The sequence below is a fragment of the Rhinatrema bivittatum genome, chromosome 6 (genome assembly GCF_901001135.1).
Source record: "Rhinatrema bivittatum chromosome 6, aRhiBiv1.1, whole genome shotgun sequence".
Taxonomy (NCBI): Eukaryota; Metazoa; Chordata; class Amphibia; order Gymnophiona; family Rhinatrematidae; genus Rhinatrema; species Rhinatrema bivittatum.
In genome coordinates, this window is record NC_042620.1 from 93,153,736 (window position 1) to 93,169,107 (window position 15,372).

General features: G+C 43.5%; 1 protein-coding gene across 3 annotated transcripts in view; it reads right to left on the reverse strand.

Moving 5' to 3' along the window:
* The window catches only part of FAP (fibroblast activation protein alpha), a 257,755-nt gene that overhangs the window by 79,115 nt on the left and 163,268 nt on the right, over nt 1-15,372 (reverse strand). For all 3 annotated transcript variants that reach the window (XM_029605610.1, XM_029605611.1, XM_029605612.1), the window contains 3 exons: nt 13,526-13,650; nt 9,597-9,644; nt 6,548-6,646 (listed from right to left, as the gene is read on the reverse strand). In XM_029605610.1, the coding sequence (XP_029461470.1) occupies nt 6,548-6,646; nt 9,597-9,644; nt 13,526-13,650 (272 nt within the window). The remainder of the gene's footprint in view (nt 1-6,547; nt 6,647-9,596; nt 9,645-13,525; nt 13,651-15,372) is intronic.

The following is a 15,372-nucleotide window of genomic DNA, read 5'->3' on the forward strand; positions in this document are numbered from 1 at the left end:
ATCGATGAGAGCTGTTTAAGGGTCTCGTGATGATCCTTTAATTCAGCAACTATTTGGTGAATTTGCTCACCAAACAAATTATCCGCTAAACAGGGCAGGTCGGAGAGCCTGTCCTGAACCTCCGGGCGAAGGTCAGAAGACTTAAGCCAAGCCCAGCGTCTTGCTGAGATGGCTGTAGCAGATAGTCTAGTGGAAGCATCGAAGATGTCGTAAGATGTTCTTATCTCATGCTTTCCAGCTTCAAATCCTTTAAGTACGAGGGTTTGAAGGTGTTGTTGGAATTGTTCTGGTAAGGTATCTGAAAATTCTTGTATCTGCTTAAAAATGACCCTGTGTATTGGGTCATATACAGCTGATAAGAAGCTATCCTGGAAATGAGCATGGCCCCTTGGTGTACTTTTCTGCCTATACTATCTAGGAACTTGTTCTCCTTAGTAGGAGGTATGGATGAGTATGGCTTCATTCTTTTAGCTTTCTTTTGAGTTGACTACCACCACAGAGTGGTGGTCTAGCTGAGGTTTTTGAAAGCCAGGTGCTGACTGTACCAGGTAAGTAGAGTCAGCTTTTTTGTTTACTGGAGCAACAGATCCAGGAGTTTCCCAATTCTTTTTTAGAAGGTCCAGAAAAACCTGATGAATTGGAATGGAAGTGATGACTTTTGGGGCATCCAAAAATTGAAGTAACTCCATCATTTGGTGTCTGTCATCTTGCTCTGACTGAAGCTGAAAAGGGACCAATTCCGACATTTCCTTCACAAAATTGGTGAAAGAGAGGTCCTCGGGGGGAGAACGCTTTCTGGTTTCAGCAGGAGAGTGTGGTGAAGGTAAATCATCGGTATCTGTGGAAGTATCATCACCCCAGGTGTCATAAGGGTCAGGTTGCTGACCTGTAGGACCACGAGGGGGTTGGATACCTGAAGGCCCCGGTTGAGGCTCCGAGAAACCCGAAGGAATCACAGGGGGCATCGAAAATACCTTCGGAGGCATCAGTGCCGGCATCGAAGGCATCGATGGAGCCGATGTGCGTATCGCCCCGGAGGAATGTATCGGTGGCGAGGGACGACACGGCATCGATGGAACCACTCCCAAAGGAGGAATTTGATATGGTGTTTCTCCAGCAGATGAAATTGGCATCGGGGAGCGCACCGGTGCTGTCGGTGACCCAGGTATCACCGGTGGAAGGGCGGTCATGAGCGCTTCCATGCGGGCGAGCAGCGGTGCCAGCGCTGCTGGAATCGGGTCGGTGACTGGTTCCACTCTCGGTGGCGGAGTCGGTGCCGAAGGAGTCTGGAGCTGTTGCATCACTTTGTCGATGGCCTCCTGGACCAGCCGGTCCAGTTCTTCCCAGAGACCAATACCCGGCTCCACGGAAGAGGGAGGCTGAGGCTGAGCCGGAGGGACCACCGTCACCGGTGGAATCGCGGCTCCCAAACCCCGATGGGGTGAGGGTTGCCTCGGTATCTCAGAAACAGATGTGGATGGTGCTGCCTCTGATCGAGACTTTTTCGGTGGAGGCTCTGACGGTACCGAGGTCGATGACTTCGATTCCTCAACGGTCCGAGACTTGCGATGTCGATGACGATGCTTTTCCCTCCGATCCCCACGATCCTCGGGGGAAGGGACGGGAGTTGATGTCGTGGAGACGTCGATGGCAGATGGTCACCGGTAGGTTGCCGACAATGGAAGGACATCGACGGTGCCGGTTCCGAGGACGTCGATGCTATGGACGGCGTCGGAGTGTGAGCATGGAACTGGAGTCCCATCTTCTCCATTCTGGCTTTGTGACCTTTTGATGTCATAAGAGCACATTTGGTGCAAGTCAGGACATCATGCTCACTCCCTAAACATAATACACAGACTCTGTGAGGGTCTGTGATAGACATGGTGCGCGTACAATCTGGGCACCGACGGAACCCCAACGCCATGGCCATTGACCAAAAATGTAGCCGCGGGACTGTCGACGGCCAGCAGGCCGCGAGGGCCGAACTAGACAGTAATCGGCGAATAACGGCAAAAAAAAAACTTACCGAAATACCGCAGGCTAAATTTAGATAGAGGGGGACCCCTGTGGGGCGAATTTTACTTCAAAGAAGTTCAAGAAGAAATTCCTGTCAGGAATGTGGTAAGAGCTCCTTAACCGCGTGGCTATTGCTGCGCGGAAAAAAGAAGACTGAAGGGGGACCCCTGCTGGCTGCAGGGTTGGTGCCGTGCTGGGCATGCCCAGTAGGGGCCAGTCAAAGTTCCAGAAACTTTGACAGAAGTTTTCCGAGGTTGGGCTCCATCCTCGATGTCACCCATTTGTGAGGACAACCATCCTGCTTGTCCTGTGAGAAAAAATTAAATCCCTATGTGTAGTGCACATACTTTTGGCTACTGAGGAGAGGGCAATATTCAGCACAGGGAAATTACTCAAGCAACAGCTTCGTTTCCAGAGCAAATCCTTTTAAAAACTGTCCTCTAAATGCACTAACCTGTGTAGGCAGCACCAGCATCAGGAGCAGATAACACCTGCTAGCGATTCAATAAGTCTACTTGTACCTGTCAAGATTGCAACTTTAGACATATTTTCTCCTTCTGCTTCTCTCCTCACTCAGTGAACTCATGTGGCAAAAAGACTCCTGCAGTGAAAGTTGCTAAGCAAAAGTAAAGACATAGCTTTCTGGAAGGCACCATCCCTGATTGCTTTGGCTGAGAGGTTAAGTTTGCTTGATGCTTACCCTCAGCACAAGGAAGCCCAAAAGATTGCGTTGGGTTTCAAGGAAGGTTTCATTATTCCCTTTAATGGTTTAGCAGAAGATTGAAGTAGAGATCACATTTGGGTGAATAGCTGGTCCATTCATCAACCAACCTTTTGAGGAGATAATGTTGCCTCTACTGACTGTGAGACCCAAGAAGGAACCAGGCAAATTTGTCCATTGGGTAATGGTGCAGCACACTGGCATAGCTAACATCATTCATTATTTGGATTACTTTTTCTTCGTGGGCCCTAGAAGGTTTGAGATGCACACCTGCTTGCTCCTGGAATTTCAAGCTGTAACCAAGGAGTTTGGCAGCTCGCTTGCCCATGAAAAAACCGAGGGCCTATCAACAGTGATTTGTTTTCTTAGCATTGAGCTGGACTCCAAGGAGATGATGTTGAGGCTTCCAAATGACAAGTTGCAGAGACTGTGGGCCTTGCAGGACCAGGCATTGCTAGCTAGGAAACTAACATTATCCACTTGCAGTCACTCATCAGTAGTTTAAGTTACGCATGCAGGGTCATACTAATGGGGAGAGTGTTCTTGAGAAGATTGATCACAATATCTGCAAGCATCGTGTGACTGCATCATTTCATCAGGAGTTTTAAGGCCAGCAAGGAGGACTTGGCACTATGGATTTCCTTTCTAAGGGACTTCAATGGTGTCTCTGCTTAGCAGGAACTCCCGGTATCTAGCAGGGACCTAGATATTCAATCAGATGCATCAGGAGGCTGGGGTTTTTGAGAGTGCTGCTAGGATTTCCTCGTGCACTGCACCTTGACATTTGACATGGACAGAGGCAGGTTTAACTAAGGACGTCTCATTTCTTGAGGTATTTTCTGTTCTAGTCATGCTGGTGGTTTGGAAAAACTCTTCACAATAAAAAAAAAATAATTTTCTGTTGCAATAATAAGTCAGTTGTCAAGATCATCAATAGGCAATCCACAAAATATCCCTGATTAGCAGAACTGCTTAGAGAGGTAGTGATGACTTGTTTAGCTAGAAATATAACAATATGAGCCCACCACATCCCAGGCATTGCTAATTGTATTACGAATACTTTCTCCAGAGTTAAATGAGATTCTTTTTGACAGCAAGTGCCGGGAGTAGGCAAGGAAGGAACCCCAGTTCTGGATCACCTTTAGAGAATTATAACTTGAGCACATGGGAACTCCTGGAAGGTTCAGTAGTTCCCACTACTTGGGTGTCAGACTGCAAGGGTTTTGAACAAGTTGGAAGTTTCTTGAGGGGCCAGAGGCGGGGGTATGTCAATGGGCGCCATGATGGGGCATTCTGGCCAGGTTGGCATTTTTCACGAAAGTACAAATGTGGGGTGACTCAACTAGATCTTTTCTAGTAATAAACAAATGTTGGCCAGTCAGGCAAGAAAGGTAGGGGAAATTAAGGACCTGAGGATATCCATTACTCATGAGTTGTTAATTTAGTTGTGGCAAGTCTTACCATCTGTAATTTGAAACGAACTTTTTTCATTTAGTTTTTGTGTTGGCCTTCTTTGGAGCGTCGCGAATAAGTGAGCTGCATCCAAGCATGACTTGGGGTACAATGGTTTGCTTATGTGTAACATAAGAATTCAGGGTGAGGCATTATCCATTGTCATTCACAGGTCAAAAATGGCTCAGCTTAGGAGGGGCAGAATGCTCTCCCTGCAAGCCATTGATTCACTAGTAACTTGTTCGCTGAAGAATCTGAGGATTTATTTATCCATGAGGCCCACAGATGGCATTCATCTGCTAATCCACGCGGACCTTTCCCTTTTACCAGATACCAATTCTCTGTGGTGATCAAAGCATGTTTGGGCAGTTTAGGCCATGACGTGGCCAAGTTTGGTACCCACTTGCTCAGGATAGGAGCAGCCACCAGAGTAGTGATGATGGAATTGAATATTGTTACCATACAGATGATTGGATGGTAGAAGTCTTCTGTCGTGAACTTGTATGTTAGACCCAAACTGACCGAGTAGTGCTTTTAACCCTAACCTTGATTTCCTTTCAGGTGACCCATGGGCGAAGGATGGTCTGCATTGTCAGGCATTCCTTTGTTCACTGGACAGGCAGAAGAGCACAAGAGTGGCTTTATGGGCAGCATCTGGGACCATGCTTCCTGAGGGGTTCATATCTCCTGGATGGGAAGGTGAATCATACGTTGGGAGCTGTTTGGCCCATGCTGCAACACAAAGCTGCAGTGTGGGCTAAGCCCAATACACTTATCATTTGTTTAAGAGGCAATGATTTGGATAACCTATCATGCAGGCAACTGATTCAAGTGATAAAGATTGACATGGTAGAGATATTGGCCTTATTCAGCCGCATGCTCATTTTCTGATCAGGGATCATACTGCACCTTAAATGGAGCAACTCAAAACTATGGAACAGAGGGTGCAAGAAGGGTAACCAGCAGATAGATTTATGGGTGGAAAGACTGAGTGGATGGGGACAAGGGGTTGTAAAGGCATGACAAGATTCATTTCTTGGATATAGGCCTAGATATCTTCAACAATGCATTGTAGGAAGCTTTGGAAGTTGTATTTTTTGTGAAACTGTGCTTGAGGCTGCAGCTTTGTTGTGGGAGGGCATGAGGCAAGTGTAACACGACCTCACCCCTGTGGTGGCATACCCGAGACTAGGGTAAGAGTTCTTGGTGTTAACAGGCTTGCTATGGCATCCTGATAACGGGTTGCTAATGTTCGCCTTGGAAAGGACCGCTCACATTGATGAAACTTTCAGGGGTAACAAGTGATATGAAATTCAGAGGGCACAGCCAAGTCTGGTGGGGAGGCTCCCTTGCTCACATAACAAGTCAGGGGGCCGGAGCTGAGGAAGGATGTCTTGTGTGGTTATTGTGAGAGGTCCAGTTGGCCCCCTTTTGGTTAAATGGCTCATGTATAGGTTTAGAAGTATTTTATATTGCTGTTTTAAAATTCAATAAAGATATGGTCCTGTTTATCTAAGACAAATTGCCGGGTTTTCCTTGATACAATTTATGGTAATGGGTGTGTTCTTTGGGGGGGGGGGGGGCGGTTCAGGATGATCCCGGTTGCACATGTTACTTAGAGTGCATGCATAGAGTTTCTTGTACTTAACAATTTATATGATGAGTGGATGGTTTATTTCCGATCAAGGTTTTTAAATAAACTAAAATAAGGGCAAGCAAACAAGTTTTGGACATAAATATTTGTTATTGGTTTGTTGATCCTTAGTTCTACATATTCAAGTGGACTAACTCAGCAATCATAAAACTTTGAATAACCTGAAATGCTGATGGCCAGAGGGTTGTTATGTGAGGTTTCTGTTATCCATACTTACTGCTTATAGGAATGCCCAGTACTCATAATGGGGACAGTTTTCAGTAGTCTGGCTGGTGAAAAGTACATGGGTTCTTTTATTTCACGTAAGTGTTAGTGAATTTTCCAAGAGAAACTACTGGATTATTTCTCCTTGAAATTTTGGTTAATACTTACATAGGTACAAAAGTGCCCATGAACTTTTGCACCTGCCATTTGTGTTGGCAGAAGAAAAGGGGTAAAACTATATGCGTACATTTGAAGATGTTACTTTGTGTGTGTGGTTTAACTTCCTTGACCTAAATACTCCGCATAGAATACCTCTTTTTAATCTGGCTAAAACTACACATATTCTAAAAATGCATTTAGTTACTATGTGGGGTGCAAGTCTCACCCTGAGGGATTTAGCTGGTTAACTCCATAATTCCCCAGTTAGATCCCTTTGAAAATTGACCACTACATGCAATTGGAAGAAGCATATCACAAAAATACTATATTACAAGGCTTACAAGTTCCATTCAATTCAATGTTCTTAATTTCTTGTCGAGGCATTTGGATTTTCTTCAGTTTGGTTTCCAAGTCGGTATTGTTTTCTAGGATGCGAAGCTCTAGGTAGAAGATCATATCCAAGTGAATATGTTTTTATTCCACACAAATCAACCCAGTGTACAGTACCCCTTCTGTTTATAATATAGATGAGCTACCAGAAAAACAGAACAAGGACCTTTCAGATGGGCATAATCATCGGAAAACAGTAGATTTTCAGTACCACTCTATGCCATTCAAAGCAAAAGATGATAGAGACTTATTAACCATCTAAATAAACTACAGTGTCAGATACATATTAAACTGTCCAATGTTGCAAAAATATTTTGATATCAACAGGTTAAATGACAACCACCTGTAAGAAATGGAGATTATAAATCTTAACATGTTCAACCCTGCATTGCTGTCTTGACCATTAAAGAAAAGCATAATCTCTATAGCCATCCGCACATCCAAACTGCATGTGGGTTTAGCATAAAAAAGGGATTTCTCCCCTTCTATGTCTATACATCTGGCCCTGAGCATAGGGAAGCTGACAAGACAGAAATCAGCCTCCCATAAAATAGACCCACAGAACAGCTAAAGAAATCAGCACTTCTATTTACAGACAGCACTGTTTAGGACCTTATATTGATGCAGTTCTCTTTATTACTGTTTATTATAGTAATTTCAGTCCCCTGTCTTCTGTGGTACATTTTGTGGCATGGTTTGCAAATATATGAATGCAATTGTATAATACTGAAATGGGGCAATAATCAAAGGTTTTTATGATAGTAAACATGTTTACCCACATAAAAGCACAGTTTGAATTCTGCCCCATCTTAAAGGTGAATTTTAAAAACCTGATACGTGCATCAGTCAGGGGATGTGCAAATATATTGGGCTTTTAAAATCTGTCAAGCGGATTTTAAAAGCCGCCCAGATATGTGCGTAAATGCTGCTGCAAGCACATCTCGAAATTTCTGGGAAATGGGAAGGGCATGGGCATGAAATGGGTGGGACATGGGTGTTCCAGGCTTTAAAACTGAAATTTGCACATAAATACTTACCCACACTGATGCGCACCAAGGTCACCTGCTGTGTACTTTATTTCTGCTATGGATGACGTGTAAGTTATTAACCAAAATAATCTAGGCAGATCAGTGGGGTTTTAAGGGTCGGGGTTAACAGGGGGGGAGCTGCGTCCCCGTGCCCAGGGACGCAGCTATTTTATAACATATACTTGTATATGCGCACATGTTATAAAATATCCTGGCCGCATGCACTTGTATGCAGAATTTTAAGTAGGCGTGCACATGTTCGCGCAAATCCCACTTCCGCGTAAGTGGGGGAATTTTAAAATGGACACGCACTGATGCCATTGCCAGTTTTCTCATTTTGTTCCCAGTTCAGCTAGTTAAGGAATAGATCTTCCAAACTTTGGAAATTCTGCACACAAGTGCACGCAGCCAGGATATTTTATAACGTGCACATATACAAGTACATGTTATAAAATAGTTGCATCCCTGGGCACGGGTCAACAAATGGGTGCACATGTGCGTCTGCACTCCGGTATGAAAGTTATCATCTTAGGCCTGGGTTTATCAAAATGCGATAAGTATCGCATGCGATAGCAAAAGGGGCATGTTTTATGCTAATATACAGTTTATCGCAAGTTGCGCTAATTACCTATGCGAAGAGCTAAGTTATCATAAATTGTGATAACATGTTCAGACTTTGCAATAAGTGCCATACCTGTTGTATTCAACCACTGGGGGACCATTGTTAATGAGAGAGAGAGAGAGACTAGCCATAGGGACCTCTCCCTAGATAGGTATTTGTATCTAGGGAGAGATGAGATTTGGGAAATGTTCTCTCAACCTAGCTTATCAAGCTTATCTACTCAAACAGGCCTTCCTGGAAACATCGCACAATGCAATAAAACCTTACCGATCGGTAACGCAAGCTATCGCATAGTTTAACGCTATTCAAAAAGATGTAGTTAAAATCGGCGTTAAGTCTGTGCAATAGCATTTCGCAGACTGGCAAACCCAGCCCACTCCCCGCCCCTAACTCCTCCTCTTTTTGAAATTTGCATCGCACCATAAGATATGGTGCTATCGCACGCGATAAAGACGTTTTCGCATGAGGTAAGGGCCTATCGCATGCATTAATGGGGCTTTTCGCATGCGATAAGCCCTTAACGCATGCAAAAACGCCTTAGCGCATTTTGATAAATGTTGGTAAAAGTGGGCGGGATTAGTTTCAGAGAGGGAAAGTAAATGTGCAGATTTCATTTAGAAATCCCTGTGCATTCTGTAACATGCTTATTTTGCAACGCAGGCAATCTCAAAATTGCCTTCAATACATACAAAGCAAATTTTTTTCAAAATGATCAATGATATACTTTAGCTTAAAAAAAAATGTTCCCGTCTTTGTCTCAATTTCCTTTGTTCTGTTTCTTTATTTTATTCATTTTGTTTATTTAGCATCATGTTATTTACAAATTTTCATCCATTTTCTGTTTTTTTCTTTTTTCTTTCATTTCCCTCTACAACCTGCATCTCCCCTCCTCCTATTATTCCCATCCCATTATCTCTTCTTGTCTCTAATCCACTTTTGGTCCTCCCTCTTTCCCATTTATTCTTGTCATTCTGTCTCCCCTTTCTCTTCAACCTTCCCATCCTACCAACCATTTTCCTCCCCTCTACCATCCATTCTTTTCCCACACTCCCCATCTTCTATCCAGTCTTTTCCCTCCTCTATCCCTCTCATCCATCTTCTTCCTCCTTCATTAGTGTTTCATAAAATTTAAATTACGGTAGTACAGAAATTGATGAATATGCAAAATTGCATTTTCTCATAAGCCAAAGGCAATCCAGGTTGAACTTTTAAATAAAATCCAAATCATTCTTAAAGATGAGTTCATCTTAAGACTTTTGTAGCCCACTTAAGATCACAAGTCTTTTAAAGTAGCTCTGGTGAATGACAGTAAGAATAACCAAAGTATAAAATGAATAAATGAAAAGATACCTTTATCATTACGTCCATCATGAAGAGTGAAAACAGGAATGCCTGGACCTGGTTTAAAAAAAAAATAAAAGCTGTGTTTATTTTGTTTAAAGATGCACAATACTTATTTTGAAATTTACAAGAACCTAATAAGAAGTTGCTGTAAAAGTGAACAGAATAGTATAAGTACATAAGAAGTGCCATGCTAGGTCACACTAAAAATCCATCGAGCCCAGCATCCTAACTCTGACTTCGGCCAGTCCCAAAAAGTGAGAGGAATACTTTGGCTTAATACTAATGTTCTGTCAAAATGGTGCAGAAAGTGCAGGTCTGATGGCTCTTGTGCACCATCATCATATGGAAGGTCTCAATTTGATTCCCTGGTCAGGCTGGCGGATACTGCAGAAGCAGCACTCAGAGTCATGGAAGATCTATATTAGCTGGATTCCCTGAAGGAGCCATGGTTTGTGACTCCTGGCTGTGGTCTGATGCCACAATGGCTGAGTTAAAATGGGAGGAGTTACAAAAATAGGGGGGGAAACCCCTGGGTAGCTGCAAATGAAGGATCATGGTGCTATTACTTAATAGATGCTGATTCCAAAAGAGCTAGAGCTTCAAAGTTTGCACATAATCTGCTCTTTAAGATGACTAGGACTGAGAGTGTGACTGAAGTAGATCTCTCACGTCCAGGGAGCAAAAAGAACTCGACTGATCTTACACTGAGTGATCACTACAAGAACAGTCTGGGAATTAACTCCAAAAGGTGGCAACATTCTACTCAGCCATTGGGCCAAATACAAACCATTTCAATGACCATATAGAATTACTTATGTAACCTTGCTTAGGGTTGTTACAAAGGAGATGGAGAATTAAAGTTTTCTTACTCCCAAGGGAATGCAAGAAGAGTGCAAAGAGCTGTGTGCGAACATTTCTCTGCAGGATGCAAGAGGCTTTTCTTCCTTCCCTCTGAAGGATGGGATGAATAGAGGTATAAGGTGCTCCAGCACAAAAGCACAGGAGGAGTTGGTGATTAGAGTGTGAAGGTAGAAGTTATAGAGGAGAACAAGGGGATTCTTAACTCAGGATTTTATTTTATTTATTTATTATTTTTATATACCGACATTCGATCTGAGATATCACATCGGTTTACATTCAGGAACTGTAGGTATTTCTCTATCCCCAGAGGGCTTACAATCTAAGGGGCGGATTTTAAAAGGCCTGCGTGCCAGCGCGCCTATTTTGCATAGGCCGCCGGTGCGCGTAAAGCCCCGGGACGCGCGTAAGTCCCGGGGCTTTCGAAAAGGGGCGGGAGGGGGCGTGTCCGGGGCGTTCCCAAAACGACGCGGCATTTCGGGGGTGTGCTGCGGCGTTTCGGGGGCGTTTTGGGGGCGTGGCACCGGCCCAGGGGCGTGGTCGAGGCCTCCGGATGAGCCCCCGGGACCGGAGGACGAAGCGGGGCTGCCGGCCGGCGCGCGCAAAGTTACGCCTGCTGAAAGCAGGCGTAACTTTGCCGACAAAGGTAGGGGGGGTTTAGATAGGGCCGGGGGGGTGGGTTAGGTAGGGGAAGGGAGGGGAAGGTGGGGGGAGGGCGAAGGAAAGTTCCCTCCATGGCCGCTCCGAAATCAGAGCGGCCTCGGAGGGAACAGGCAGCGCGCGCAAGAGGGTGCACATTTGTGCAACCTGCGGCGCACGCTGGGCTCGGCGCGTGCAGGTTGCACAAATGTGCACCCTCTTGCGCGCACTGACCTCGGATTTTATAAGATACGCGCGGCTACGCGCGTATCTTATAAAATCCAGCGTACTTTTGTTCGCGCCTGATGCGCGAACAAAAGTACGCGATCGCGTATTTTTTTAAAGATCTACCCCACAGTTTTTTGGACCTGAGGCAATGGAAGGTAAAGTGACTTGCCCAAGGTCACAAGGAGCAACAGCAAGACATGAACTCTGGTCTCCTGGTTCATAGCCCACTGCTCTAACCACTAGGATTCCACAAAGGTAGAAGGATGGAAAGAGAGAGTTTAGTAAGTGAACGTGTTTAGCTACCTACTCCCTCCCAGGTGCGAGGTAGTGGTGTGATTAAGAAATATTTGGATAAGATCAGGGAGAGCCTTGCAGAGGAATTCAAGCTCAAGAAGAAGAGGTGTTGATCCTTTCGGGGGAAGCCCAGAGCAAAGATAGAAATGAGGCGATTACCCTGAAGACCTTGGAGTTAAAGACTGAGACCTAGAAATAATAACTGATGTGATGTCTGCTTTTTGGATATCGAATCGTACTGCATCTGTGACAGTTTTCTTCTTAAATCTACCTGACTCTTTATTTTTTTATTCTTGGACTGTAATCTGATTGTGCCTTCTGAATCTGGACATTATTTTGGGCTCTACAGTAAATGTATTTTCTTTGGAATTACAACTGAAGTGTGGATCCTTGTTTTATCTGTCTCCCCTTGAGCTTCCCAGAATTTTCTGGTTCCCGATTGGTGAACTCTAGTAAACTTTACCCTATTCTGAGGCTGAAGGTGACCCATTTGAGAACAGCATTATACTTAATTAGGTCATATTAAATTATAAGCCATAATTCAAGTCCTGACTCATACTCCATTTTATTCCTTACCCCTTGCTCATAATCAGTGGAATCTGCACTGAATGTCGTTAGATTTATAAAGCTGGGCAATATGGAATTTAACATACATGGTAAGTAGAACTCCATGGTTGATTATTTTGAGTGAAGGCTTTATTGGATTGACTGGAGCATCCCTGATGATGAACGTTTAGGAAGTGGGTCCTTCATGCAGTCTTTAAAGGGAATATATTTCAAAAGCATTTACCCAGGTAGATACGGTAGATCTTTAAAATGGCCTGACTGAAAACTGTCTTCCTCCAATAAGACTACAAGTACTGTGTGTCTAGATCATACAGCACATGAACTCGCAGCCACATTAAAAAAAGAGGGATTCCTCTGGGTAAACTTAGGTTGGGAGAGGAAAACAGTGAATGTACATTTGCATTTCAAATGTACGTGATTTGTTGTGCTCCCCTCAACCTCCACAACCTGCATAAACAGCTAGTGCAAACCATTTGAACGCTTATTGAGGCTGATTTTAAAAAGTCCACGCACACATCCATCTGCGTACAGTTCCCGGCGCACGCACATAGACGTGCCGGTTTTATAATGTGCATGTGCCGGCGCACGCATGTTATAAAATCCGATGCCTGTGCACGCACGCGTGCCGAATTTTAAAATCTGTGCACGCATGTGCGGGCGGCCCTCGACTTCACATGCAGGAGGGGGAATTTAGAACCTACACGCGGCAACGCAAATCGGGCCTCCCTAGTTCCCTCCAATTAAGAAGCGGACTGGGAGGGAACTTTCCTATCCCTAACCCTACCCTTCCTACCTCTTCCCCCTCTCCTCCCTAACCTCTAACCTAACCCTACCTATCCATACTTTTTAATTTTGTTACATACTATTCCTCCGGAGCACTAGTAATCTGCATTCGCCAGCTGGCTGCCAGCCTGCGCTTCCCTGGGACAGCGTTGAATGGTGGTGTCACGGCCCGCCCTGCCCCTCCCCTCCCCACCCAGACCATGCCCTGCCGCTTTCTTTGGGCCTGGCACTTCTGCGCATAATCCCCGTAATTTACGCACGTGGCCCTTTTAAGATTTACTTGTTAATGTGCACACTTTGAACTTGCTAATTTTCAAAGAGAAACAAGGTGAGTATTTTCTCTTTGAAAGTTTGCATAAAGTATGTGCAGAAAAGCTACCTGCATAGTTCACAACAACATGGGTGATTAGAAAAGTGTCCTGTTAGCAAAATTTATTATATGATACAGAATAAAACAGGAATTAACTGATGTCAAAATTATTGCTTAACTAGGAAAAATGCAGCAATAGAATATAAAATATATTTCTACTTTAAAAATATTTTAAGTTTTCTAGTCACATACATACCATAACAGTATAATGAGTAATATTTTGCATTCTTGCTGAATTTTGCAGAATAATATTGGCACCGTGTCTTCCTTATATTACAACTGATGCATTCTTTGCTTGAAGGACCTTTTTGAATGTTAATTCTAGGGAGAAATTAAAAATATATATATATATAATAATACATATGTATATTTAATAATTTTTTGGTTCTATTTATAAAGTAAAATTATAAAATTACATATTAAAAACCATGATGAAATATTGTATTTTAGTAGTTTGCTTGGATTTTCAATTAGGGGCAGATATTCAGAAAAAGCTGAGCTCCTAAATTTAGGCCTCTAAATTAGGTTGCCCAAGTTAGACACCTAGTTAGACGAACTTACAGGGTCATTCATCAAAATGCGTTATGGCATTAATGCGCGCATTAACACCATAAAGCATGTGATAATAGCACTATCACATGGTGCTAATGCAAATTTTGGGAAGGGGCGGGATTAGGGAGGGGTTTGGGTGGGATTTATGAGCATGAGGGGCAATTTCCCATCTTGTGTAGCATAACAGATGCTATCACATGGTTTTAATGCCAGAAATAACTACACCTTTTTTCCTGGCTTTAAGCTTTGCCATATGCCCGAAACAGCTGTAACACAATTTGTGTTAAAGATTACAAATTGCATTTTGGCCATTTCTGGGCTTGGGAGAAAGGTCGGAAGGAGATGGAAGAGGGAGAGGGGAGAGGGGAGGAGTGGAGTGGGGTGGAGTAGAAAGAGAGAGAGAGCCCTTCACTGTATTCAACTATTTATATGCCTATAGGTAGGCCAGCTAATAGCTCAAGTTGAAGTGTTAGAAGTGGTTTAGGGGCTAGGTTTACATGCAGACTAAGACATACGAACAGCACAGTGCACCTCGGTGAAGATTTGATGTCATTTGGAGTGAGGAAAGTCTCACAAACATGAGATTTCTACTATGTTATCTCAGCTTAACTTGATGGTATCCTGTTGTAGAGTCCAATTGGCTACTCAGAGGCATCTGTTGTAGTTCGGGAATGGAAAAAATACAGGGGTGTTAAAGTGTCTCAATATGTGAAGTACTACAGTGTGCTAAAAGCTTATTCCTCCAATGATTGTGACTGGGTGGATGACTTTATGTAGCCCTGTACCAGACTTGGAAGTCCAAATTTCCTGTACATACTCTCGCCAGGTAGAAAAGCAGCTAATATTGTAGGGATGTGCTGTTTTAAAATGACAGGAAAATATAAATATTTGGTATTCAAAATGACATGAAAAATAATGAAATATTATTCTCATCGCTTTCATTTTAGTGTACGATAAATCATTTAAGTTGTGCTACTCACAAAAATCTGCATATTGTAAAAAAAAAAAAGAGCACATGCTAAAAATGAAACAAAATGAATGAAATAGACGAAAAAATAAAACAAAATAAGTGAAATACAAAATGAAATGAAAAACAAACTAAACTAAATACTTTGCATGCACATACGCTTAATACATAATTGCCTTATTTACTAAAGAGGTAATTTTCAAACTGGTGTGGGGGCACACATGTTGGCACATTTGTTGGTCCGTGCCCAGGGACCCAGCTATTTCATAACATGCGTGCGTATATACGCACGTGTTATATAATAGCCTGGCTGTGTGCACATGTGCGCAAAATTTTAAGTGGGCACACGCAAGTGCGCACAAATGCGCTTCTACCATGTAAATTGGGGGATTTTAAAAGGGGCGCGTGCCAACACCATTTCCAGTTTTACCAGTTCGCACCCAGTTTGCCCAGTTAAGAGATAGATCTTCCAGAGCCCCCTAGTTTAATAGCCTGCACTCTCCCTAGTTATCATGACCTTTAAA